The 26,559-nt window shown below is 36.9% G+C and overlaps 1 protein-coding gene across 1 annotated transcript; it reads left to right on the plus strand.

Moving 5' to 3' along the window:
* Positions 1 to 1,371: 1,371 nt before the first annotated feature.
* Positions 1,372 to 26,176, plus strand: Psma6 (proteasome 20S subunit alpha 6). Its single transcript, XM_076850202.2, has 7 exons — positions 1,372 to 1,543; positions 13,839 to 13,933; positions 14,378 to 14,459; positions 15,875 to 16,030; positions 18,819 to 18,997; positions 21,589 to 21,683; positions 25,957 to 26,176. Exons 1-7 carry the CDS (start codon positions 1,468 to 1,470, stop codon positions 26,012 to 26,014), a joined length of 741 nt encoding a protein of 246 aa, XP_076706317.1. The 5' UTR covers positions 1,372 to 1,467; the 3' UTR covers positions 26,015 to 26,176.
* Positions 26,177 to 26,559: the final 383 nt, after the last annotated feature.

Raw genomic sequence — 26,559 nt, forward strand, 5'->3', positions numbered from 1 at the left:
CCTGGCAGCTTTACAGAGAACTCTGATTCACAGGCAAACTATAGGAATTACAGAAGACAGGCCCTCTGTCTGTCTCTCTCAGAAAACAATACTCAAAAGGTCGACTTGATCCTTAGTTGGAGACCTGAACCAGAAGGGACAACTCTTATCAGTACAATTAGAGCTGGAAAGTACCCTATGTTCCAGAGATGCTGTTTGCATTTACTATTTTCTTAATTATGTTTCAGTTTTGAATTTCTTTTTCAGGTTAATAAAATAGAAATTTGTTTTTAAAAACCACTCTTGAGAAATTGGAACTCTTTTATGAGGTTCTTACACCTTCTTTGGTTCTAGGGGGGGAAAACTCGGCCAACATTATGTTTTTGCATTTTGTATTCATTAACTAGGACTCTTCATTTGGGTAAAACCAAAATAAGCACGTTTCTACAATTTGAAAATCCACCTGCTGGTTTCCCAAGGGACATTCCCTTTTTGGAATTGTTATCATTAATCCATCCAACACTAACCTGCTCATCCCTTCTGATCTTGTTCATTATCCATCAAGGCTGCTAACCTCCGCATTTCCCCATTACCTGTATTTCAACCTTAGTTCCACTTCTTAAAAAAAAAAAAAAAAAAAAAAAAAAATTGGTCGGGGCTGCTGTCCAAAGGAAGATTTTGCCAAAATAGAAGAAAATTCCGTTCTTTCCAGTGACTACTTGAACCCCTTCAGAGCCTACATTTTAGGGTTACTGCTACTGCAGCTGCTATCCTACCCACCCCGCCTCCATCGTAGGAAGGAAAGTGGCAAGTAACGTGGAAGTAAGGAGAACAACTAGCGTTCAGGTCAGACACAGGTTGGATGTAAGATGCCACTACTAACGAGGTGTGATTACATTACGTGATCACATTGATAGGCAAATAATTACCCAGCAGCCCTAGAAAGCTGCTTCGTTCTTTTTTTAAAATATTTTTTTCTAGTTGTTGATAGATCTTTTATTTTACTTATTTATAAGTGGTGCTGCGTCTGGAAACCAGTGCCTCACACGTGCCAGGCAAGTGCACTACCGCTGAGCCAAAGTCCCAGGCACGCGCGCGCGCGCGCACACACATACACACACACACACCTTCTCTCTTTTTAATATTTAGCTGCTTCGTTCTTGCTGTAGTCAACTCATTCTCAGCATGCAAGCCCTAAGACTGCAAGACCCCCACTTCACCTGACCATCTTCCACACGCTCAAGAGCAAGCCAGGCGCAAGCGCATTCCGAAGACCTTCGGCCCTTAGCTTCCCACCCCTAATGGGGGCGGGACTCTAAAACTGCCTCCTCGCTTGAATGAACGCTAGGGCCGTGAGTTCGGCCGGCCGGAGCGGAAGAAGACCGGCCGGTGCCCCGGAAGCAGTCACTGCAACTTCCGGAGGGGTTTGTACGCCTGGTGCCGGAGCTCCGGGCCCGAGACTGTGTTTGAAGTAGTGGGTGTACCAACATGTCCCGTGGTTCCAGCGCTGGTTTTGACCGCCACATTACCATTTTTTCACCCGAGGGCCGGCTTTACCAAGTAGGTGAGTGAACCAAGTTCGCCCGGTGGTCCACCTGAATTGCCCTGTCATGGTTCGGCCTGGAGCAAGCAGACGCGACCAGAGTTTAGTCTGGAGCTGAAGCAGGGCCGGAGTTGGGAAGGAAGCGCCTAGGCGAGGTTGAGTGCGTTGGTGTTCACACCCGTCTGGAAGCAGGCTTCTGGGTCCCGACGGCGAAACGAAAGCCTGGCCTCCTCTAGGCGAGCGCCGCAGCGCCTGAACACAAAGAGTTAAGGCAGACAAGACTAATGCTTGCCTCTGGCTTCCTGAAGCCCTTTCATTTCCATTCTGTCCTGATAGGCCCAGAGTCTTATCTCCTCGAAATGATTGCTTCCTTATCCTCCCAACTCAAATGCCCCCTGTTTTTCTTTGTTTGCAGCATGGACTTCCTTGTCCTGTGGTTAAATCCACGCAAGCATTCAGAGGTTCCTGTGCTGTTTCTAGGGGTTACAAAAATAAATATTACACTCTGTCCCATACTTGGAGCTCACAACATAAAGGAAGTGATTGATATGTAACCAAATAGATAAGAAGGAAAATGAGAAGTGCCAATTTTCTAGTGTCTACCAAGTTCAAGACATCTTTGGAAAACTGTAGATTGAATGAATGGCTTCCAGTTATAGAGCTGCTCTTGAAACTGGCATCTTCTTTTAACCCACACCTATGGGATTGCTCCTAAAGTTTAAAAGCTGGTTCTGAATTTTAGATGAGGTATGATGGACTGTTACTGAAGATCAATTTTAGTGAAAAGACTCCTAAACTAGTTATCAATTATTCAATTCAGTTCAATTGCAGTAATGTCGGAGTAAGGTTATTATTAAAAGCAGGCCTTTGACCTCTTGCCATAGAGAATTTAGTGTTAGAAGAGTCTGATTTACATCTGGTCTGTAATAGTTTTATTTTTTTTAGTTTACTACCTTAGTGTCCTGGCAAGGGCAGTAATCATCTTGCTTAAAAATCTTAAGTAGAAAAAAAATCGTAAGCAGAAAGGTAGCCTATAAATGACGTTCTAGTCACCTGTAAATTTTTAACAAAGGTAAAAATGATTTGGAGAAGGGGCTGGGGCTCAGCGGTAGCACTTGGCTGGCATGTGTGAGGCACTGGGTTTGATTCTCAGCACCACATATAAATAAATAAGATAAAGGTCTATTAACAACTATAAAAACATTAAAAAAAACCAAAACGCTTGGAGGGCTGGGGATGTAACTAGGTAGTAGAGCGCTTGCATGCAGAGGCCCTGGGTTCAATCCCCAACACCACCAGAAAAAAAAAAAAAAAAGGTTGGATGGAACTGGTTCATTATATTGCTACATACTGTATATGATGTGGCAACAAACAGCATCATGTTGAATCAGTAACCTTTTTAACTTGACCTCAATTGAAAAATATGACCAAAGATAAAACAAAGAGATGACAGCTGTCTCCTGGAGGATTTTTCATTTTTAGTGTTTTATTCATGAGTTTTAAAGAATTTTCCTATATTGGACTACTGCTTTTGAGTGTTATTTTTGTGCTTTTTAATTTGTGAACAGAGAAAGCCATACTTAGACCTATGTCTTGCCTATATATCCTGCATTGTAGAATCTAGCCATAAAGCATCTTTTTGTTTTGTTTTTGTTTTTATTATAGTGGTGGAAGTTAAACCCAGGGCCTCACACTTGACTAGGGAAGCACTCAGTCACTGAGCTATATTACCAACCCCAAAATATAGACTATTTATTTATTTAAACTGGGAATTGAACCCAGAGTCACTTTGCCAGTGAGCTATATCTCTAACCTTTTTATTTTTATTTTTTAATTTTGAAACAGTCTCACTGAGTTGCTGAGGCTGTCCTCAAACTTGCAGTCTTTCTGTCTCAGCCTCCCCAGTTGCTGGGATAATAAGTGTGCACCACTGTGCTTGGCCTTCAAAGCATAGTCTATATTGCTTCTCAGATTTGGTGAATAGAAAGGCTGAATATAGTGTCATTTTGATAGGATTTGGAAGAGAACATGCAGTTCAAAACAAGTTTAAGATCTAAACAGAATGATTTTAATATCTGTGCCTTGTTGAATAGCACTCTTCTGCTATTCAGGACATCAGTTAGACATTGCTGAGAGAAAGAAAGTGAAAGAATGGTTAGTATGAGCAAGCAGTATAGTGGTGAAGAATTCAGGCCCCGGAGCCATACCTGGATTGAGATCTCTGTTCTATACTAGCTGATTTGGACAAATTGTGTAATCTTTGCTTTAGTATCTTTTTGGAAATTAGGCTAATAATAATTCCTTCTCATAAGGTTGTTTTGAGGATTAAATAAGGCAATGCATGCCTGCTACATACTAATTCCTCATAAATGTTATCACATGCTTTTTCGATTCTTTGGCTTTGAGGGTGGAGGGTCTATTAAATTAGTAGCTCTGTAGATGTGGAATGTTTTCCTTTCTTTGGATCCATCTATGCTTAGTTCTCCTGTGAAATATATGTATATATTCATTATTTGTAAATGCTATTTATTAGGTTTATAAACTCTAGAATCCTCCAAAGACAAAGAATTGTAAAATCTAAGAATTGTAAGGTGCAAATTATTAATCTTAACAGCCAGAAAATAACATAACAAAAATAGAGTGATGATGAAGAAAAGATTAATGGAAAAGTAAGAATGTTCCTCATCTTCCATAGTTAAGTTCCATAGTTAAGACTCAAAGAGATAAATGTCGAGGATGGAGGAGTGTAGCTTAGTGGTAGAGCACTAACCTAGCATGCCTGAGATCCTGGGATCAGTCCCCAGTACCAGAACAAATAAATAAATGTAGTCTAAAGTTGATAAATAGAGGTATAAATTGAAAGTTACAGTTCTAAACATAACGTTATAATTGTAAAAGTATAACATTGACAATGTTTGCTCCCAGTAAGTAGGGAGAAAGATTTTTTTTCCCCATTTTATACTCTTTGGTAGTATTTGAAAATTTTTTCTTAATATATGTACACAAGTATTTTGCTTGCACATGTTAAAAATCATAAAGCACTGTTGGGGGTGGTGACGCATGCCTGTAATCCCTGTGCCTTGAGAGGCTGAGGCAGGAGGATTGTAAATTCAAGGCTAGCCTCAGCAATTTAGAAAGATCCTGCATCACAATAAAAAATAAAATGGGCTCGGGGTGTAGCTCAGTGTTAGAGCATCCTTGGGTAATACCCAGTATCACCCCCCCAAAAAAAAAAAAAAAAAAATTAGAGTACCTAAGTTTGAAATTTAGTTTCCAGGGATGTAGCTCAGTAATAAAACATAATAGTGTGAGGTCATGTGTTTATTCCCAGCACTGCAGCAGGGCAGAAAAAGAAATTTAATTTCAGGGTACCTAGCTTGTATATTATAATGTTGTAAACCTTAAATATATATACAATAAAATTTTATTTTTGGTACTTTTTTATTCGGGGGTTCTTAACCACTGAGCTATATTCCAGTCCTTTTTTAAATTTTTTTATTTTGAGATAGGGTCTCACAAAGTTGAGGAGGATCTCACCGAGGCTAGGTTGGCCTCAAACTTTCATTCCTCTTGCCTAAGCCTGGGATTACAGGCATGTGCCACCACACCTAGTTTAAAACTTCCTTTAAAAAAATTTTTTTTTAAATTTGAGCAATTCCTCAGTTTACCAGTGGGGAAAATCTAGTTGATCAAATTAAGGTTGGCCACATTATTTTCCCCCTGATGCTGGCGATTGAATTCAGTGCCTTAAGCATGCTAGGCAAATAACTCTACCACTGAGCTACACCTTCAGCCCTTTTGTATGTGTGTGATGTACTCAGGATTGAATCCAGGGTACTCTACCACTGAGTTACATCTACCTAGCCCTTTTTATTATTTATTTTGAATATACAAATATTAAATATTTTATATTTTAAGTTGCTGAAACTGGCCTTAAACTTGTAATTCTCCTGCCTTAGCCTCCCTAGTAGCTAGGATTACAAGCATGGACCACCATGTTGAACGCCAGCCCTTTTTATTTTATTTTTATGAATGTGTGTATTTTTACCAGGGGTGTTTTACCACTGAGCAACATTCCTAGTCCTTTTTATTTTTTATTTTTAAACAGGGTCTTGCTAAATTACCCAGTCTGTCCTCGAATTTACCATCTTCCTGCCTTAGCCTCCTGAGTAACTGGGATTATAGGCTTGTGCTACCACATGTGACTGGCAAGCCGTGCTGCTTAATGCTCCTCTCGTGCTTTTTGATGCTTTGCCGGATAGGTCTGGCAAAGAAGAATAGGATGGTCACTTGGATTTGTCTGCCAGTTGAATGTGAGGACTGCCTAGTTGCTTCTAAATGAAGCATATTGTTACAGAACTCAAAAGAAGTGGACTGGTAGAGAGAGATTGGAAAAGATAGTTTGTAAATAAAATGTGAAAGTAGTATTTATTATGTTATTGAAGCCAGAGTTCCTGGATTTGAGTCATCTCCACACCAAATGTGAGAATTTTCTTCATTTATAAAATGGAGATGATTCTACCTAGTTTTATGAGGCACCAAGATTTATGAGTTGATATGTGCAAAGCACTTAGAACAGTGCCCAATATATAAGATCTCAATTTTTTTTTTTTCGGAAAGTATTGCTATTAAGAAGAAACAGGGGCTGGGGTAAACGGGCTGGGGTTGTGGCTCAGCGGTAGAGCGCTCACCTCAAACATGCAAGGCTCTGGGTTCGATCCTCAGCACCACATGAACATAAATAAATAAAATAAATATGTTGTGTTCAACTACCACTAAAAAAATAAATAAATATTTTTTTTAAAAAGAAGAAGAAATAGCTGGACGCTGTAGCACACACATGTAATCCCAGCAGCTCAGGAGGCTGAGACAGAAGGATCACAAGTTCAAAGCCAGCATCAACAACTCAACAAGGCCCTAAGGAACTCAGTGAGACCTTGTCTCTAAATAAAATTTTAAAAAGGGTGGGGGATATGGCTCAGTACTTAGGTGCTCCTTGGGTTCAATTGCCAGTACCAAAAAAAGAAGGAGAAACAAATTGCTGATGTAAATGGAGTAGAAACTCAAATAAATGAGCTGAGAAGTACAATCATATGTCAGTTAATAATGAGAATGCCTAGTTAGTTGATCTTATTGTTGTGTGACTATCATAGTGTATACTTGCACAGACTAAGACAGCTACTACATCTCTAGGCAAGGGGGCTACTATTGTATATGCAGTTTGTTGCTGGCTGAGCCATTGTGATGGCTGTACTTAACTGTTTGCCTCTTTTGCAATTGAAAAAAATTCTTATTTTAAAGCAGTGTTTCTCAACCCAGTCTCCTTATGCCCTCCTTGAATCTGATTTGAAATTAGATGTGTGTGTGGGTATACATACATACTTACATGTGTATGTGTGTGTGTGTATATATATATATATATGTATATATATATACATATATATATATACACACATATGTATATTTCACTACATAAAAGGTGATTGAATTAAAGACTACTGTATTTTTCAAATGTCATATTCTCCCTCTCCCTATGTCAGTGCCAAGATTTCTAGTGACCCTACTCCATTGAGAATCATCATTTTAAAAAGTAAAATATTAGGAAGCACTGAAATGAGTCACGGTTCCTGATAATGTAGCTTACAACTTTAGGAAAAGACAGAATAAGCAGCTTCAAAAAAATCTTAACAGAAAGTTTTTAGGCACACAGTATTGAAATGGAATATAGATACACTATCCTTCCTTGCCACAGTGGGATATCTCTTGTTTTTTTTTTTATTATCCAAACTTAATGGCATGTATGGTTCTCAATTCATTTTTATTTTTCCAGCTCATGTTTGTATAGGGGGAAAATCATATTTATAATCCTAAATTCAGTACAGCATTTTAAACAAAATTATGGTGGAAAAAGCCTTGAATAGCATTTCTAACAATTGGTAGACCCTCAGAATCACCTGTAGATGCGTTGTAAAGCCTGATGAGGATCGACCCATAAAGAGGTTAGCATCTCTACTCTTAACTACCATCAGAGTCAGCTGCTAACATTGTGAGCCATTGTCTGATACTGTGTGCTTGTCCTGAACTTTTGCCACACACTATCTTTTATATTTAGCTCTTGTTTTGTGCTGGTGTTATATAAATGCATACTAGAAAAATTGGGAAAGTGCTGGGCAAAATTTTAGGGAAGGAAGAAAAGTAAGAAAGAGATTACTGTGGAAAAGACATGTCTGTTTATAAAACAAATATTAACCATTTGGTTTGTAAGCAAGGTTACTTCCTAACCCAATGGTTTGTTGTCTGAGTTAACTATATGAAAATATTGGCAGCTTCATGTGGTTCCACCTAATACTTTAGGTATTTTACTATGTATATAAGTTAAGCTTAGGGTTGAATGTAATCTATTATAATCTTACCCATGGAAAAACTAGGGAATGGGCTAATACTGTTTTCTTGTATTATGTTGAACATTCAAGGACAAATTAGCATTTGTGCATTAGTAGCATAATGGTGTTTTTAGTCTTGAAAGTTTTTGAAATTTTAGTCAAAACAAAAACTTTTAGTGATGGAAATGAAGTGTTTTTAAGATACTGTTACCAAATTTGAATTCTAACTTTTGGGCTGTGGCTGTGGCTCTGTGGCAGAGTGCTTGCCTAGCATGTGTGAGGCACTGGGTTCAAGTCTCAGCACCACATAAAATAAATAAATAAAGTTATTGTGTATGGACACAACTAAAAACAAACAAACAAATAAATAAATAAATGCATTTAAAATACTGCCCACAGGGATTAGTATTGTGGCTCAGTGGCAGAGAGCTCGCCTAGCCCATGTGAGGCACTGGATTCAGTCCTTAGCATCACATAAAAATAAAGGTATTTGTCCATCTACAACTAAAAATATACATATATTAAAAAAATGCTGCCCACAAACTCGTCTGTGTTTTCTTTATTGGACTTCATGTTGCTTATTTCTTCTGTAACATGTGATACTACTTTTTTACATTCCTAGTTTTTCTTCAGAAGTTACTCTTTTTGGGGCTGGGGATGTGGCTCAAGCCGTAGCGCGCTCGCCTGGCATGCATGTGGCCCGGGTTCGATCCTCAGCACTACATACAAAGATGTTGTGTCCGCCGAGAACTAAAAAAAAAAATAAATTAAAAAAAAAAAAAAAGAAGTTACTCTTTTGAGGGTGGGGGGCACTGGGGATTGAACTCAGGGGCACTTGGCTACTGAGCCACATCCCTAGCCCTGTTTTGTATTTTATTTAGAGATAGGGTCTCACTGAGTTGCTTAGCACCTCACTTTTGCTGAGGCTGGCTTTGAACTTGCTGTCCTCCTGCCTCAGCCTCCCTAGCCGCTAGGAATACAGGCATGTGCTACCGCACCCAGCTGAAGGTTACTCTTTAGGTGTGGGTGTTCTCTGATTTTTTTACTCTGGCACTTTCTAGTTTCCTGGAATTTATTCTGAAAATATATGTTTTATGATGATAATGTTAAAATGGGGATTCATTTATGCTAACCTTTATTGAAAATTATAGGTGCAGCATGGTGAGTACTAAAATAATGGCACAACAAAAGGTACTATGGGAAGTGACTAGACTAACATCGAGGGAGGACCAGACAAGGCTTCTAAGAGAAGAAACGGGGTGAAAAATAAAAGATAGGTTCGTGTCTTGAAAAACTGAGTGGCTAGTAATACCATTATTCAAGATAAGCACTATTAGAAAAGAAGCAGATTTATGGAGAAAAGAGTTTATTTTCAGACATGTATATTAAAGAAATACAAATTTGCAAATATGGTTCCAGAACCAGAGATGATAGAATTAGAAGTGATTATATAGGTTTAACTGAATCCATGTTACAGGATAAAATCATCCAAGGTTAGGGAAAAGTGACAGATTCCTAGAGAAACCAATACTTGAGAAGGAAAGTTCAGAGAAGCAGGAAAGGAATAGTTGGAATGATTTTCCTAACTAAAAACTTTAAATATTCAGTTCCTTAGTTCTACCAATCCATTTCAAATATTCTGTAGCTACATGTGGCTGAAGACTATTATATTGGACAGTGCAAACATAAAGAACATTGCCATCACCAATAAAGTTCTGTAGAACAGCATTAAGTCTAAAGAGAGAGCAAAGAGAATTCCCTTAATGGATCATGACAAATTCACAGGTGTACCTCTATTAAGAAGCATTTTTATATGTACAGTATTTTTTATTTTACATGACAAAAGTGTGTATTACCTTGGGTGATGTTACAGTGTCTTTTGTGGCTTTTACTGTGAATTATTTAAATATTAAGGAAGTGTTCATTTAGTGCATGAGTGACACATACATACATACATACACATACACACACACTAGGATTATAGTTGTGTGCCACAGCGCCTGGCAGCTCTTACACAAATCAAATAAGTAATGCCAGTGAGTGAAAAGGCTAGATGAGATGCCACAGGAAGTGGTGGTACCTGTGGGAAACTGCAAAATACATGTCCAGCCTTAGGTGATTTTTACTCTGAGCTATAGTTATTATGTGAGAATGAAGATCAAGTGTTACCAGAATTTTTCCCCAAGAAAAACAAACTCCTGGTTTTACCTTTATGTGATATTTCACTTTGAGTTAATTAAAATCTCTAGGAAACCTACCCTGCATTCTAAACCAACTTGAATGGCTTTTTTTTTTTTTTTTTTTTTTGGTGTTGGAGATGGAACCCAGGGATGCTCTGCCACTGAGCCACATTCCTATTCCTAGCTCTTTTTATTTTTATTTTAAAATAGGGTCTCGATAAGTTGCTTAGAGCCTCAACCTGCTGAGTCTCTGGGAATACAATATGCACCACTATGCATCTGGCTGCTCTTATCTTTTTTTTTTTTTTTTTTTTTCTTTTGGTACTGAAGATTGAACTCAGGGCACTTGACCATTGAGCCACATCCCCAGCCCTATTTTGTATTTTATTTAGAAACAGGGTCTCACTGGGTTGCTTAGCGCCTCGCCTCGCCATTGCTGAGGCTGGCTTTGAACTCACGATTTTCCTGTCTCAGCCTCCCGAGCCACTAGGATTATAGGTGTGCCACAGCGCCTGGCAGCTCTTATCTTCTTGATTAGCTAGTGTATTATATTCACTTCCTGTGGCTGCTTTATCAAATTACCACATGCTTGATGGTGTAAAATAACAGAAATATATTCTCTTACAGTTCTGGAGGCCAGAAGTCCAGTCAGTTTTACTGGTCTGAAATCAAGGTGCTGGATAGGGCTGCACTCCCTCTGGAGACTCTATAAGAGAATCTGTTCCTGCCCAAAGTTCTGCTTCTAGAGCTGCCAGCATTCCTTGGTTTGTGGCCTGCCTCCTCATTCTAATGTTCAAGGCTAACATCTTCAGATCTCTCTCTCTCTACTTGACTCTTCTAAAGATATATATACTAGAATAATCCCCCCATCTCAAGATGAAGTTTTTTTTTTTTAATTGTTTTAGTTGTAGATAGACACAATACCTTTTATTTATCTTTTTTATGTGGTGCTAAGAATCGAACCCAGAGCCTGACACATGCCAGGCAAGTGCTCTACCACTGAGCCACAACCCCAGCTCTTAAAGACTACTGAGCAATCACAGCTGCAAAGACCTCACCTTTTGCTGGGTGCAGTAGCATATACCTCTAATCTGAGCGACTTGGGAGGCTGAGGCAGGGAAATCACAAGTTTGAAGCCAGCCTCAGCAAGTTATTGAGGCTGTAAGCAACTTAGTGAGACCCTGTCTCAAAATAAAAATATAAAAAGTCTGGGGATGTGTCTCAGTGGTTAAGCGCTCTTGGGTTCAATATCTGGTACCCAAAAAAAGACCTCCTTTCTTTGAAGATAGAGTTCATAGGTTCCAGGGATTAGAGCATGGGTATCTTTTAGGAGGCTGTTATGCAGCCTACTACAGGGTGTATAATTTTATTGGTTTGTTGTTTTTGTTTAAAAAAACTACTTTTGCTTTTGACGAATTGTGGTCTTTTTCCTTCTAATATAGGTTTACTTTGCTCTTTTCTAGCTTCTTAAAGTAGAAATTTAGGTAACTGATTTTAGACTTCCTAATGAAAGCAGTTAAAGCTATGTTAACTTTCCATGTTTTGTAAAAATTGCACAAATTTAGCTGTCTAAACAACACATATTTTATTACCTCATGGTTTTTATGAGTCAGGAGTAGTTTGGGCACAGCTTAGCTAGTTCTGCATAGGAACTCACAAGCCTGCAATCACGATACTGGAATTGGTCTGTGTTTTCATCTGAAGACTTGCCTGAAGGAGAATCTACTTTCAAGCTCACTGGGGTTGTTGGCAGAATTCATTTCTTTGTGTGTATAATTGAGAGCCCCAGTTTCTTGATGACTATAATCTGGAGACCAATTATTTTATCAAACTTACAAGAAGAATCTATAGAGTGAGTTGGCCAGCAAGACAAGTCTTATATAATGTTATAAAGATGACATTCCATCAACTTTACCATATTCTGTATGTTAGGAGTGGGTTCTAGGTGCTGCCCACACTTAAGGAAAGAGGGTTACACAAAGGTGTAACTACTTCTCAGCAACTCAGGAGACTGAGGCAGGAGGATCACAAGTTTGAGGCTACCCTTGTCAACTTTAGCAAGACCCTAGTTCAAAAAAAAAAAAAAATTAAAAAGGCTGGGAATGTAGGTCAGTGGTAGAGTATACCTACGTTCAATCCCTAGTAACACCAAAACAGGGAAGGGAAGATGAGAGGAGTAGTTGTAATACAATAGAATGATAAAAATTAGTTATTATAGTTAGCCATTTAAGCTAGAGTTGAGAATTTCTTTCAAGGTGATTTTTCTAGAATCTTTTTGCCTAATTCTTTTGTTCTGTCTTAAATATATAGCCACTTAGAAATATTTGATAATTTTTATTACAGCACCTATTAAAGGAAATTCTTTGGTTTCATAGATAGTATCTTCTTTAACTAGTTCCTATCACTGTGACTTTTTGAACAGATGAAGCCAGGAATCAAAGCCTTGTCTAGAATAACCCTTGACAGAATCATGAAATAATGTATTACAAGTCAAAATGTATATAATTAGTATTATGAATAATTTTTTCCTTTTAATTATCTTCTGTATTTTCCACATTTCTACAATGAACATGTTTTGCTGCTTTTTCTTAATTTCAATATCTTTATTATTAAATTTAAATATTACAGAAATGAATAACACAGCAAGTGATAGTCTCAAAAGAACCATATGTTGAAGGTAACATGAAAATTGCAAAAAGCATGATTCAGAAAAATTCAACTTGGTAGACAAATCAATGCAAAATAATCTAAAAGCAGTTAAAACCACATGTGGTCAAATTAGTTATTGAACAAAGCTAACAGACATATTAAGTTTTGAGAAATTTTAAAGCAGCTGAATTTGACCTGGGAAAAAAAGAAAAGACCCACAAAACAGACTTTTCTTTCTTTTTGTAGTGTTAGAGCTTGCCACTAAGCTAAATCCTCAACCCCAAAATTTTATTTATTTTGTCAGGGGTGAGGGTACTGAGGATTGAACCCAGAGGTGCTTAATTACTGAGCTACATCCTTATTTTGAAACAGGTTCTTGCTGTGTTGCTGAGGCTGCCCTCAAATTTGTGATCCTGCCTCAGACTCCCAGGTCACTGATATTACAGGTGTGCACCACCAGGCTGGGCTCCAAAACAAATTTTAAATGATAAAACATGTTCAGTAAAGATTTGCTATGATTAAAATTACTTAAATTAAAACTGTTGAAATCTTGGTGCTTTAGCCTCATAATCTCAGTGAAATGGAAATGGAAAATACAGAGTTGGCTTAACTGGTTTTTTTTAATTAGATTTTTATTATTTTGACTTTATATATCTTAGATGCATTCCATGTTAGTTCATATAGCTCATCCTCATTCTTTTTTTCTCCTTTTTTTGTGGATCTGAGGATGGAATCTGGGTGGAACCTCACACATGCAAGTGCTCTACCACTGAGCTACATCCCCAGTCCAGCCTCATCCTTTTATCTTTTTTGGTACCGGGGATTGAACCTAGAGTTGCTTAACCACTGAACAACATCCCAGCCCTTTTTATTTTATCTTTATTTTAAAACAGGGTCTCACCAATTTGCTAAGGATCTTGCTAAATTGCTGAGGCTGACTTTGAACTTGTGATCCTCCTGCCTCAGCCTCCCAATTTGCTGGGATTATAGGCATGTGCCACTGTATCCAGTCAGTTTCTTTCTTTTTAATGACTATTTGTTATTGCATTGTATGAATCTATAATAAATTATTCTACCTTTTAAAGAAACCTGTTTGTTTTCCAGAATATGCTTTTAAGGCTATAAACCAGGGTGGTCTTACATCAGTAGCTGTCAGAGGGAAAGACTGTGCAGTAATTGTCACACAGAAGAAAGTACCTGTAAGTAATACATCTCAAGAGAATTTTTCATGAGTTTGTACAAAAGTGTATTACTTTATTCATATGTTAACATTATTCTTGCTTTGACTGCTTTCCTACTAGTTGTTCAAGGAGTATTAGTTGAGCATCTATAAATGGTTTAGCTGAGTAGACAGAAGTAACACGTTAAATTCAGTGATATGTTTATGAGCACAAGGGAATTTCTAAATTTTTTGTCTTCTGGGACCTTGATCCAAGTTTAATAAACCCACAGGAAAAATATCTAGGAAAGGAAAACAAAGTCTTCTACCCCACTCCCACCCCAATTGATTTTAACCATAAAGTGATTAGAATATATGTCTAGTAACATTATATAGTTTATTGCTGCATAATGTTTTTATAATTGTGGAGACCTGTAAGGTGTTTCTCTTTTTTTTAATTGTTTTGATTTATTTTGTTCATTAGGACAAATTATTGGATTCCAGCACAGTGACTCACTTATTCAAGATAACTGAAAACATTGGCTGTGTGATGACTGGAATGACAGGTAATCAGCTAGATGTCTGTTTAAATATACTAGGCTTATGTTATTTTCTTCAAATACTTTTTTGAGTTTTGCATTTAATTTTAGAGCACCAAAATGCCTGATTTTTCTAGGTGATATAAATAGATACACAATACTCTCAGGCTAGAAACAATATTTTAAGAGTACTGTGAGTGGTTTTTGCTTAACCACTATATTACATACCCAGGCTCCCTTTCCCACTCTTTATTTATTTATTTATTTATTTATTTTGGAGATAAGTTCTCACTAAGTTACTTAGGGCCTCAGCTTCCTGAGCTGCTTGGGATTACAGGCATGTGCCACCCTGCCCAGTTTATGAGTGTTTTTGAAGGTGGAAGTGTAATGGTATCAGGTCTTTATGCTACTTTTAGGGAAAAATGGGCTGAGGCACCTCTCATAGAAACTGTATTTCAGATGTGGTTAGTATTTAAGGAGACCTAAGTCATTATGTCTTGCTCAAATTTGGTAATCATGACACTGATTAAAAATGGGTAAGAAATACTATAAAAATTATTTTGGGGCCAGGTGTGGTGAAGCAACACCTGTAATCTCAGCAACTCAGGATGCTGAGGAAGGAAGATGATAAGTTCAAAGCCAGCCTCGACAACTTAGCGAGACCCTGTCTCAAAAATTTTAGAAAGGGCTGAGAATATGGCTCGGTGGTAAAGCGCCCCTATGTTCAGTCCCCAACAACTCAAAGGAAAAAAGAAAATTACTTTGGGTTTCTGTTTCTTGAAATCAAGGGAAAATTCAAGGCCTGAAACAAAGATCAAATGAGATTATTCTCTGTCCTAAAACCTTGTGCTTTGGGAAGTAATTTGACTCTTATAGAAACTGTTCCGACCAAAAAAAAAAAAAATTGTGACAGCTGGTGAAAGGTTTATTATAAATGGGCAATGCAGTATATAGAGCTGTATCTTTTTATTTACTTACTTTCAGGTTCATTCTTTTATTTATTTACTTTGTTGGTAGTGGGAATTGAATCCAAGGACTTTACCACTGAGCTACTTCCCCAGTCCTTTTTTATGTTTTATTTTGAGACAGGGTCCCACTAAGTTGCTGAAGGTCTTACAGAGTTGCTGAGGCTGGCCTCAAACTTAAGATTCTCCTGTCTCAGCCTCCTGAGTTGTTGAGATTACAGGCAAGGGCCAGTGTACTTGATAAGCTTCATCTTTAAAAAAAAAAAAAAAAACCTTGTTGCTGATTCATTCCATATTCATTGGTGGGAGAAAGGGCCATAGTGGACCCCATTTTGAAAACTTTTCTTAACTCATAATAGAGATATACAGAAAGGTATAGGTATTTATGGAAAGGAAGTTGCCTGATGTTCAGGTTCATTCTTTCCTTTTAAAGAAGTAAACCTTTTTTTTTTTTTTTTTTTTTTTTAATGCTATAAGCTGACAGCAGATCCCAGGTACAAAGGGCACGCTATGAAGCAGCTAATTGGAAATACAAGTATGGCTATGAGATTCCTGTGGACATGCTGTGTAAAAGAATTGCTGATATTTCTCAGGTCTACACACAGAATGCTGAAATGAGGCCACTTGGTTGTTGTAAGTATACTAAGAAGTCTCCTAAGCCTCCCAAATAATTGATCATTTGTAATTTTTTTGAGAAACATGTTTAGAGATATTTAGGTTTTAAACATGTGATTTAGAAATTACATAAGGTGGAGAAATCAGTAATGAAGGATAAGTTTCAAAACAGTATGATAGATATCTTTAAGCGTTAGGTGCTGTTAGATTTTTTTAATAAAAATTTCTATTTGGGTGTGTGATTCAAAAAATCCAAGTTCCTATTTTGTTGGGCTGTTGTTAAGGTATTCTATTGGAATTCTAGATTAATTAATTCCATGGAAATACCTCAATTAGGCATCTTGACAATGTAGCTACTTCTTTTGACCACTCTAAAGAATTAGTAACACACAGGCCTATAATACACGTTTTTAGAATAAATTCCTTTTTTTGAAAACAAATGGAATTTTATTGAAAGAAGGATAAAGTTTACCCATTTTTAGACCTAATGAATAAATTACCCTGAAAAATTCAATACATGTTTGTTTCTGGCATTGTCATTCATGAGAATTAAATGTAATGATATTTCTCTTTAGTATCTGATTCTGCTGACCTTTTACTTAAAAAATATTTCTCCCTTGATTTCTAACATAGTAAAAATATTATTCTTCTTTTAATTTCTTTAGCTCATCCTCTTTTGTTGATTCCTTAAATGTTGTTGCTCACCTGGTTTTGACCTTGGTCCTTCTTTTCTCTCTTAAATTTCATTAACTTGAATAGCTTCACTTACTACCTCTGTACCAATTGCTCATGCATTATCTTAACCAAGTCCCTCCATATCCCACAAACACTTCAAACATTAAGTCATTGCTATTTTTCTACATTCATTTTCAACTTCTCTTTTCTAGTCTTCATGCTACCTTTCTGGTCATTATCAAGTTTTACCTCAGTATATTTTCCTTCTCTACCTCGCATTACTTTTTCATCATATTGGGCTTTTTGTTGCTTAGCTAATTTTTCAATCTCTTCTCCCTTTTCTTTCTAGTCTATCTCCATATTAACTCATGAGTTATTCTAAAATTGAATTTTTATTGTTGCCTCCTGATAAAAATAGATTCTTAATCAGCTTTAGCATAAATCCTAAATTCTTCAGAACAATATCAAGACCCTTTATAGTTTATTCCCATTTACCCTATTTCTTATGCTCTTTTCTTCCCTTACCAGAAAACCCTGTAATGTATGGATCTTTTTGTTGTACCTGGGGTGCACCCTGCCCTTTCATGTCTTAGTGTCTTTGTACATGTTGGTCCTTTGATTGCCCTTCATGTGTTTATGATCTATTAAACCCTTTCATTTTTCCAAACCCTGGAGTAAAGTATTTGTTGCTTCCTCCAAGTAGTAAGTGGGCATTTTGTGTTGCTCTTGTACTCCATATCCATCAAATTATAAAATATAAAAAAAGAAAATTACAGGTGACATAACTTTTAAATAAAGCAGATATCTGGCATCTTGTAGAGTGTCAATTAAATAAAGTTGAATATTCCTCATTAGTAGATAGTATAAAACATCTATAACTGAATACATTTGTTGGCTAATACTGAATATTCTATAATAGGACACTACATAAAAGGTTCAAATCTAGAGTATAAGAAATCAGATGTTAAGCCATTACTTAAATACTTTATTATCTGCTCTGTTGAATAGAAAGAAGTTTGATTATGATGTTTAATTGTATGTCCATGGTGTAATAACACTTAAATTTGTAGTAATAAAGTTATATTAAATTTAGAGGTTGGTTTGTACTGACTTTATTAAGGGGGCATATACCAGTGGGAAGAGAGATGAGCAGTATAAAGGTATGCAGTTAGCTCCAAAGTGTGTTCCATACATTGTTAGTTCCCTGGAACCTTAGTAGTTATTTCTTAAATTTAAAAACGAAGAAAAAAAGTAGTCCTGGTGTTTTAAGTCAAGTTTTTGCTTCTGTGACTAAAAGACCTGACAAAAACAATTTTAAAGGAAGAAAAATTTATTTTGAATGCTCATGGTTTCAGAGGTCTCAGTCCATAGACAGCTGGCTCCATTCATAGGGGCTCTAGGGAAGGCTTAACATCATGGCAGAAGAATGTGGTGGAGGGAAGTGGCTCACATGATGATCAGAAAGCAGAGATTCCAGTCACCAAATACAAAATACCCTAAAAGCATGCCCCAGTGAGCAGCCTCTTCCAGGCACACCCTGCCTGCCTTAAATTATCAGTCAGTTAATCCATATAAGGGGATTAATTCACTGATTGGGTTAAGACTGTCAATCTAATCATTTCACCTTGCATTATCTCACATGTCAGCTCTTGGGGGATACCTCACATCCAAACCATAACACCTGATTCGAGTATAAGAAATATTGAATAAAAACTAAATAAGCCAATCTACAACAGAACATTTTAGAGCATTTAATATGTTATTTATTATCTATAAAAGGGATAAATGAAAATGTTTTCAAAGTTTATTTGACCATGTTTATTTAACATCATAAGGGATTAGGGCTCAAATAAGTATGCTTTGGATAGTAGCATAGATTAGAAAAAAATTGTAAATTACATTTGTAATACTCAATTTCTTAATCTGTGATATGTCCTTTTGCAAAATAGAAATTTGTTTGTTGCCTAATTTATCTGATAACATATTTTGTCACTTTTCTTAAAGCAAAACACATCTCACAAAATTGATGACCAAAATAATAATTAGCAATAGTTCTATGATAGCACAAGAAAGAGGACATTTTGTTGTAGAAGAAAGGTATAATATATTTAATTAGGGTGTTTCTTTTTAGGTATGATTTTAATTGGTATAGATGAAGAACAAGGCCCTCAGGTGTACAAGTGTGATCCTGCAGGTTACTACTGTGGGTTTAAAGCCACTGCAGCAGGAGTTAAACAAACTGAGTCAACCAGCTTCCTTGAAAAAAAAGTGAAGAAGAAATTTGACTGGACATTTGAACAGACAGTAGAAGTAAGTTAACCAAATAGAATTGATTTTTTTTTTTGTAATATTTTTTTAGTTGTAGTTGGACACAACACCTTTATTTATTTATTTTTATGTGGTGCTGAGGATAGAACTTAGTGCCTCATGTGCTAGATGAGCGTTCTACCACTGAGCCATAACCCCAACCCATAGAATTGACTTTTTTAATGCTTTGTAGAACAATGAAAATCTTTGCCTAATTGATAGTCTGAAAAGGGTTATTTCTGAGTTATATCACAATACCAAAGTCTGTCAACTTAATAGTAAAACTGATGTTATTCAAATGACATAGAAAAATGAAGACTTCTTTAATCACTAATTCCTGTCTTGCTTCATAAATATATTGGAAATAGGCTTCAACAGAATACACATGATAAAATGGGAAAATATGAACAAGAGTAGGGCCCAAAGACTTGCATGGTTACTATGGTTGAGAGACTCAAATTAGGCTTAAGCTTCCTGGTGACAAAAGTGAAAAGGTTAGAGGTCAGTGATATTGCTCTTTTGGTCCTAAAGGAAAAATAGTCACATACCGAATTCTCAAGGAAGCACACATTTTCCTAGTAAAAGTACATGCTCGGGGCTGGGGATGTGGCTCAAGCGGTAGCACGCTTTCCTGGCATGGGTGCAGCCCGGGTTCGATCCTCAGCACCACATACAAACAAAAATGTTGTGTTTGCCGAAAACTAAAAAATAAATATTTAAAAAAAAAAATTCTCTCTCTCTTTCTCTTTAAAAAAAAAAAAAGTACATGCTCACAGAATGATTTGGATGGGTGGGGGAATACACACACACACACACACACACACACACACATCTGGGATGCAAGATAGTATAGCTAGTTTTATATGGGGTTCTTTTGGGGAGTTTTTTGTTTGGTTGGTTGGTTTTGGTTTTGTTGTTTTGTTTTTCTACTGGACGTTTAACCCAGGGGCACTTACCAACTGAGCCACATCCCTAAGTCCCTTTTTATCTTTCATTTTGAGACAGGGTCTCACTAAGTTGCTTAGGGCCTTATTAAGTTGCTGAGGCTGGCTGTAAACACATGATCCTCTTGCCTTAGCATCCCAAGCTGCTGGGATTACAGACATGCACCACCAAACCGGCTTTGGAGTTCTTAAGGAGATTATTCATTACAATTGGTAAATTTTAAATTGACAAAGAATAAGCTAGAATTCTTACCCAAGTATTTAGTAATCTTAAACTGTAAAGAAGCATCTTATTTAAAAAAAAAAAAAATTTCTTTAGTTGTAGATGGACACAATGAATTTATTTATTTTTATGTGGTGTTGAGGATCGAACCCAGTGCCTCACATGTGCTAGGTAAGCACTCTACCACTGAGCCACAACACCAACCCAAGAAGCCTTTTATTTTTGCCAACAAAATTAAGCAGAATTTTGGATCTGAGGATCTGGAACTAAGGCCTTTCTGAAGACTTAACATTATGCTTTTGAAAAATTACCATTTAAAACTTTTATAGTCTGGTACAGTGACACACGTGCCTGTAATCCCTAAGACTCGGGAGGCCAAGGCAGGAATATTGCAAGTTCAAGACCAGCACCAACAATTTAGTGAGACTATAAGCAACTTAGATCCCATCTTAAAATTAAAAAAAAAAAAAAAAAAAAATTTAAAGCAGGGTGGGCTAGGGATGGAGCTCAGTGGTAAAGTGCCCCTGGCTGGGTTCAATCCCCAGTACCAAAACACAACAACAAAGAAATCTTTTTTATTTAGACTCTAGAGATGTAGCTCAGTGATAGTGTTTGCCTAGCATGTGAGAACCTAGTACCACACACAAAATAAATAAATAAATAAAACTTTTCTATGTGGGGCCTTGGAATATAGCGCAATGGTAGAGCACTTGCCTGCATACTCAAAGCTGGATTTGATTCCCAATACCGCTCCCCACACACATATACATAAATAAATATAAACTATCAGATTTTAAGTGTTCTTAAATTCTTACTACTATAAAATCTTTGAAGGTACAAATTGTATTATTATTTATTCTCTTTCCATCTCACATCAGCACTAAGTGTAGTACCTTGCATATAGTGGTCATCAAGCCAATAAACTTTTTAAAAAATTATATTTATGTGTGTGTATGTGTGTATATATATATATATATACGTGTATGTATATATATATGTATATATACGTGTATGTATATATATATATATATATAAGAATTTTTTTAGTTGTTGCTGAACCTTTACTTTATTCACTCGTTAATATGCAGTGCTGAGAATTGAACCCAGTGCCTCACACATACTAAGCAAGTGCTCTACCACTAAACCACAACCCGAACCCCACAAATAAAATTTTATATAAAGCATCCTATTTTTTCATGTACCCCTTTAATTTATAGCTTGCTATAATAGAAGTAAGTTTACCATCATTGACAGATGACACATTATAGTTAAGCAATCTGTTAGTAACATAGGCTATAGAAGTATATTACTAAAATATGGAACAGAAGTAATAGCTTTTGGTGAACTCATATTATTTGAATAAGCTTAGGATTATAAAATTCTTATAATTTTGAAATACTGTGTTTTAATGTTAATATTTTTTTCAGACTGCAATCACATGCCTGTCTACTGTTCTATCAATTGATTTCAAACCTTCAGAAATAGAAGTTGGTGTAGTTACAGTTGAAAATCCTAAATTCAGGTAAGTTATGTTATGAACCATGTATTTAAAGAAATTTGCTAAGAGCTAAAATTTCTGACTAGAAAGGTAGAGAGAGACCTTTGGGTCCATTTGTTCTATAACTTGGTGGAGGGTGAGGATGAACTATGATTATAATATTTTTTTTTCTTCAGCATTTGAGAATCTATTTTAATTTATTAGAGAGCAAGGAGTGCAGCTTAGTTCTGGAGCACTTGGGTAGCATGCTAGAGGCCCTGGGCAAGGGGAGGGGCAGAGAACACTTATTTATAAGACAGACAGTAGGTGCTGGTGTTGTGACTCAATGGTAGAGTGCTCGCCTGGCACACATAAGGCACTGGATTTGATCCTCAGCACCACCTACAACTAAAAATTAAATATTTTTTTTTTAAAAGACAATAATAGCTCTTTATGTTTAAGAGTCATTTTATGTTTAACACCAGAGGTGTCACAAAATCATGTCCATTTTTTTTTTTTTTAAATTGTAGTTGGACACAATATCTGTATTTTACTTATTTATTTTTATGTGGTGCTGAGGCTCGAACACAGGGCCTCTCCTATGCGAGGCAAGCGCTCTACTGCTGAGCCACAATCCCAGCCCCAAATCACGTTCATTATATAAGCAGTAAAATAAGAGCTGGGTGGGCTGGGGTTGTGGTTCAGCGGTAGAAGAGCTGGGCATGTTAGCACGTACCTGTAAACTCAGCTATGCAGGAGGTGAGATAGGAAGATTACAAATTTTTTTTTTTAAATATTTTTTAGTTGTAGATGGACACAATACCTTTATTTTATGAATTTATTTTTATGTAGTATTGAGAATCAAACCCAGTTTCTCACACGTGCTAGGAAAGCACTCTACCACTGAACTATAGCTCAAAAGATGACAAATTTGAGGCCAGCCTGGAGAACTTAGATGCTGTGTCAAAATAAAAATAATTTTTTAAAAAAGACTGAATGTAGCTCTTGATTGATCATTTGCCTAGCAAGGCCCTGGGTTCAATCCCCAGTACTGAAGAAAAAAGTAGTAGTAGAAAACAAGCACAAGGGTTTATTTTTTTAGTTTAAGGCCGATAGAAATCCAAATTCCTCAGTAGTAATTTTCAAGTTTTTTTTTTTTGCTTTTTTTTCAGTCTGATTCTTTTAATGGCTACCACATCTCTGTGACTCAAAGCCAGAGGACAGGGTGTGGCTGCTACCAGTCTTTTTTTTTTTTTTTTTTTTAACATTTTTTAATTGTAGTTGAACACAATACCTTTATTTCACTTATTTATTTTTTATGTGGTGCTGAGGATCGAACCCAGGGTCTCGTACGTATAAGGCGAGCACTCTACCACTGAGCCACAACCCCAGCCCTGTGCTACCAGTCTTAATAGGGCAGCATTGAAAAGAAACAGGGTCTCGCCAGGCTGAAGTGCAGTGGTTATTCACAGGCACAAACCCAATCCCACCACTGATCAGCACAGGAGTTTTGACCTGCTCCATTTTGACCTGGGTCGTTCACCCCTCTTTAGGCTACCTGTGGTCCTATGCTCCTGGGAAATTACCATATTGATGCCAAAGTTAGTGCATACATGGGGTCAACATAGCACACTATAGCCCAGAGCCCCTGGACTCAAGTGACCCTCCCACCTCAGTCTCCTAAGTAGCTGGGAATGTAGGCATATCCTACTATGTGGGACAGTAGTTGTCAAGTTTTGAACGTGGAACTTTTATTTTGTGGTTAAGGATAATTTGTTTTGGCACCTGGGACTGAACCCAAGGTTGCTTACTTAACCACTGAGCCACATCCTCAGCCTTTTTTTTTTTTATTTAACTATTTAGATTTTAATTGTAGTTGGACACAATACCTTTATTTATTTTTATGTGGTGCCTGTTATAGAACCCAGGTCCTCACACATGCTAGGCAAGTGCTCTACCGATGAGCTACAACCCTAGCCCCTTTTTTATATGTTTTATTTTGAGACAGGGTCTTGCTAAATCTTAGGGCCTTGCTGAGTTGCTGGGGCATGCAATCACTGTGCCTGACTTAAGTGGAACTTTTTAGAGCAATATGTACTTATATAAATCACACCATTATCTAGAAATCTTTGGGAAAACTGGAATTTTGAATATAACTGATGAGTTGCAGATGCTGGAGTGTTGTGTGTTGTTACTAAGTAACTAACTCCTGTGTATCAGCTCACTTAATTCTTCCAGCGTCCTGTGAGATAGGTTGCATACCATGGACTAGCGTGCTTTTGGGATTAGATGCAAGGAACTGTGTGTCTTCTCTTAGATCACAACTGAAAGAACACATAATCATGGTTGGGGTGGAGGGTGGATAAGCCAAAATGTAAGTTTGGGTTGCCTGTAGGTAAGTGATCTAAATGTGAATTCCTAGGATTAAAAATAAACAAAAATAGGATTGATTATAACCTAATTTTTTTTCTTGTAAAACAAGGTTACCTTTTGTTTTTTTCCTTTTTGGTGGTACTGGGAATTGAACCAGTACCACTCTGTACCACTGAGTTACATACTCAATTCTTTTTTTTTTTTTTTTTGAGAGAGAGAGTTTTACTAAATTGCAAAGGCTGGTCTTAAACTTGGGATCCTCCTGTCTCAATGTCCATGGTCACTGAGATTTTAGGCATGCACTACCATATCTGGCTAAGGTTGCCATTTTTGTTTCCTTTTTTTGTATGTTAAAAATCCAAAAGGAGCGATGTATGTATCTCTCTAAAGAACCTGTAGTTAGCCTCTGGATTCAGTCCCCAGTACTAAGGTAGTGGGAGGATGCCATTAGTTCTGGTTTTCTAGTCTAAGAATTTTTGATTATCAATCTTTGAATTTTATTTGTATCTCTTATTTTAAAAATTGGATCAGAGCCGGGTACAGTGGCATGTACCTAATGATCCCAGCTACTCGGGAGACTGAGACAGGAGAATTGTGAGAATTCAAGGCCACTCTGGGTAATTTTAGCAAGGTCCTGTCTCAAAATAAGAAAAGGACTAGGAATATAACTCAGTGGTAAAGTGCCCCTGAATAAAAAGTAACTAAATAATCAGGTAAGAAACTAAGGATCCTGCTGGGCACATGGTGCATACCTGTAATCCTAGCAGCTCGGGAGGCTGAGGCAGGAGGATTGAGAGTTCAAAGCCAGCCTCAGCAACAGTGAGGCACTAAGCAACTCAGTGAGACACCCTGTCTCTAAATAAAATACAGGATAGGCTGGGGATGTGGCTCAGTGGTCAAATGCCCCTGAGTTTAATCCCTGGTACCCATCCCCCCCCCAAAAAAAAAAAAAAAAAGCAACAAGGATTCTGTGTCTTTCAAAAACCTTTTATCATTTATAAACTCTGTGATAGTAAGTATACTTTAGTAACTAGGATATACAGCATAAGCATTAACAACTATATATAATTATAGCTTAATACTGCTTCCCCCGTGTTGCACTTATTTGACAAATTTCACCTGTTTTTTGTTTGTTGGTTGGTACTGACGATGTTTGCTGTACCACTGAACTCCATCCCCAGTCTTGATTTGTTTTTTATTTTGAGGCAGAGTCTCACTAAATGGTTTAGTGAAACAATGCAGACCTCCTGCCTCAGCCTCCCAAGTTACTGGAGTTACAGTGTGCTCCACCATGCCCAACAACAAATTTCACTTCTTAGGAATCCAGCAATAATAGGTCATATCAACAAGATTGTCAAGCAGTTAATTCCTTTGAAAGCAAACGTAATTTAGAAAATGTCATATATTCAAAATGTAGCACCTTCTGACTAAAAGACTGTTCATAGAGTTATAATATCATTTTTATGGACTTCTGAATCTGAGCAACTTTTTTAAAAAGTTCATGTACGTTTCTATATAAATTTTCATCTTTCAACTGATAAGAAACTTGAGTTATACTAGGTATAAAGGCATTCCAACAACTCTGCTAAATTGAGGACATTATGTATAGGTTAGCTTTATATTATTCAGTTGAAATATTTCTGTCTCTGCCATAACTAAAAGAGTTTTGTTTCCAAAAGACCTATTTCTGGATCTAATATTAAACAACTAAATATTTCTGTATATAGATGAAGTTGACATATGTCTGGGAATTCCACCAAAATACTGAGGGAGTAGTAGTAGCTGGGTGAATCTCTTAAAATGAGTGGTTATAAATTGATCATGTTGAAGTTGGATGATAGATACATAGGAGTTACACTGTCTTTTATGTGTTTGACATTTTGCATAATGAGGTTTTTTTTTTTTTTTTTAAGTAATTGTTGTTTTTTACCCTTTCGCTTTCTAGGATTCTTACAGAAGCAGAGATTGATGCTCACCTTGTTGCACTAGCAGAGAGAGACTAGACATTGTCATTAGTTTACCAAATCCATGATGCCACTTGTCTGTGTGTTTGGTAACAACAAACCAACATTATAGAGGCCCTGGATTGAAAAAGGAACCTCTCCCACTCCTACTACTGAAGTAGTTAGGACTCTGTATAAATAAAAACAGTGCTTTTGGAAAAATGGTATCCTAACTTTTTTTGCCTCCAGTTTGAAGTATTAATCCTTTAGTACCTGCAGAGTGTTAAGTATTTGCCATCTTCATATGATAGCGTTAGTCATTTTGTTGGCAGAAATGCAGGTTTTACTGGGCAGGTGGCACACACAAAATCCCAGCAATTTGGGAGCCTAAGGGGGATTCCAAGTTCAAGGCCATCCTCAACAATTTAGTAAGATACTGTCAAAATAAAAGATAAAAAAAGGTCTACGGATAGAGCTCAGTGGCAGAGCACCTCTGGGTTCCATCCCTAGTACAAAAAAAACAGAAATACAAGTTTCCTTGGTTTGAGGGACTTAGCCCCAAATTTATCCTATAGCTATAAGGCATAATTAATAATAGCAGACTA

The sequence above is a fragment of the Callospermophilus lateralis genome, chromosome 3 (genome assembly GCF_048772815.1).
Source record: "Callospermophilus lateralis isolate mCalLat2 chromosome 3, mCalLat2.hap1, whole genome shotgun sequence".
Classification (NCBI taxonomy): domain Eukaryota; kingdom Metazoa; phylum Chordata; class Mammalia; order Rodentia; family Sciuridae; genus Callospermophilus; species Callospermophilus lateralis.

Bases quoted from the DNA above. Each gene is read 5' to 3' on its own strand.
- Psma6 (XM_076850202.2), top strand. From the start codon at position 1,468: ATGTCCCGTGGTTCCAGCGCTGGTTTTGACCGCCACATTACCATTTTT. The intron at 1,544-13,838 runs GTGAGTGAACCA...TTTGTTTTCCAG, and splicing joins GGGCCGGCTTTACCAAGTAG to AATATGCTTTTAAGGCTATA. The intron at 13,934-14,377 runs GTAAGTAATACA...TTTGTTCATTAG, and splicing joins TCACACAGAAGAAAGTACCT to GACAAATTATTGGATTCCAG.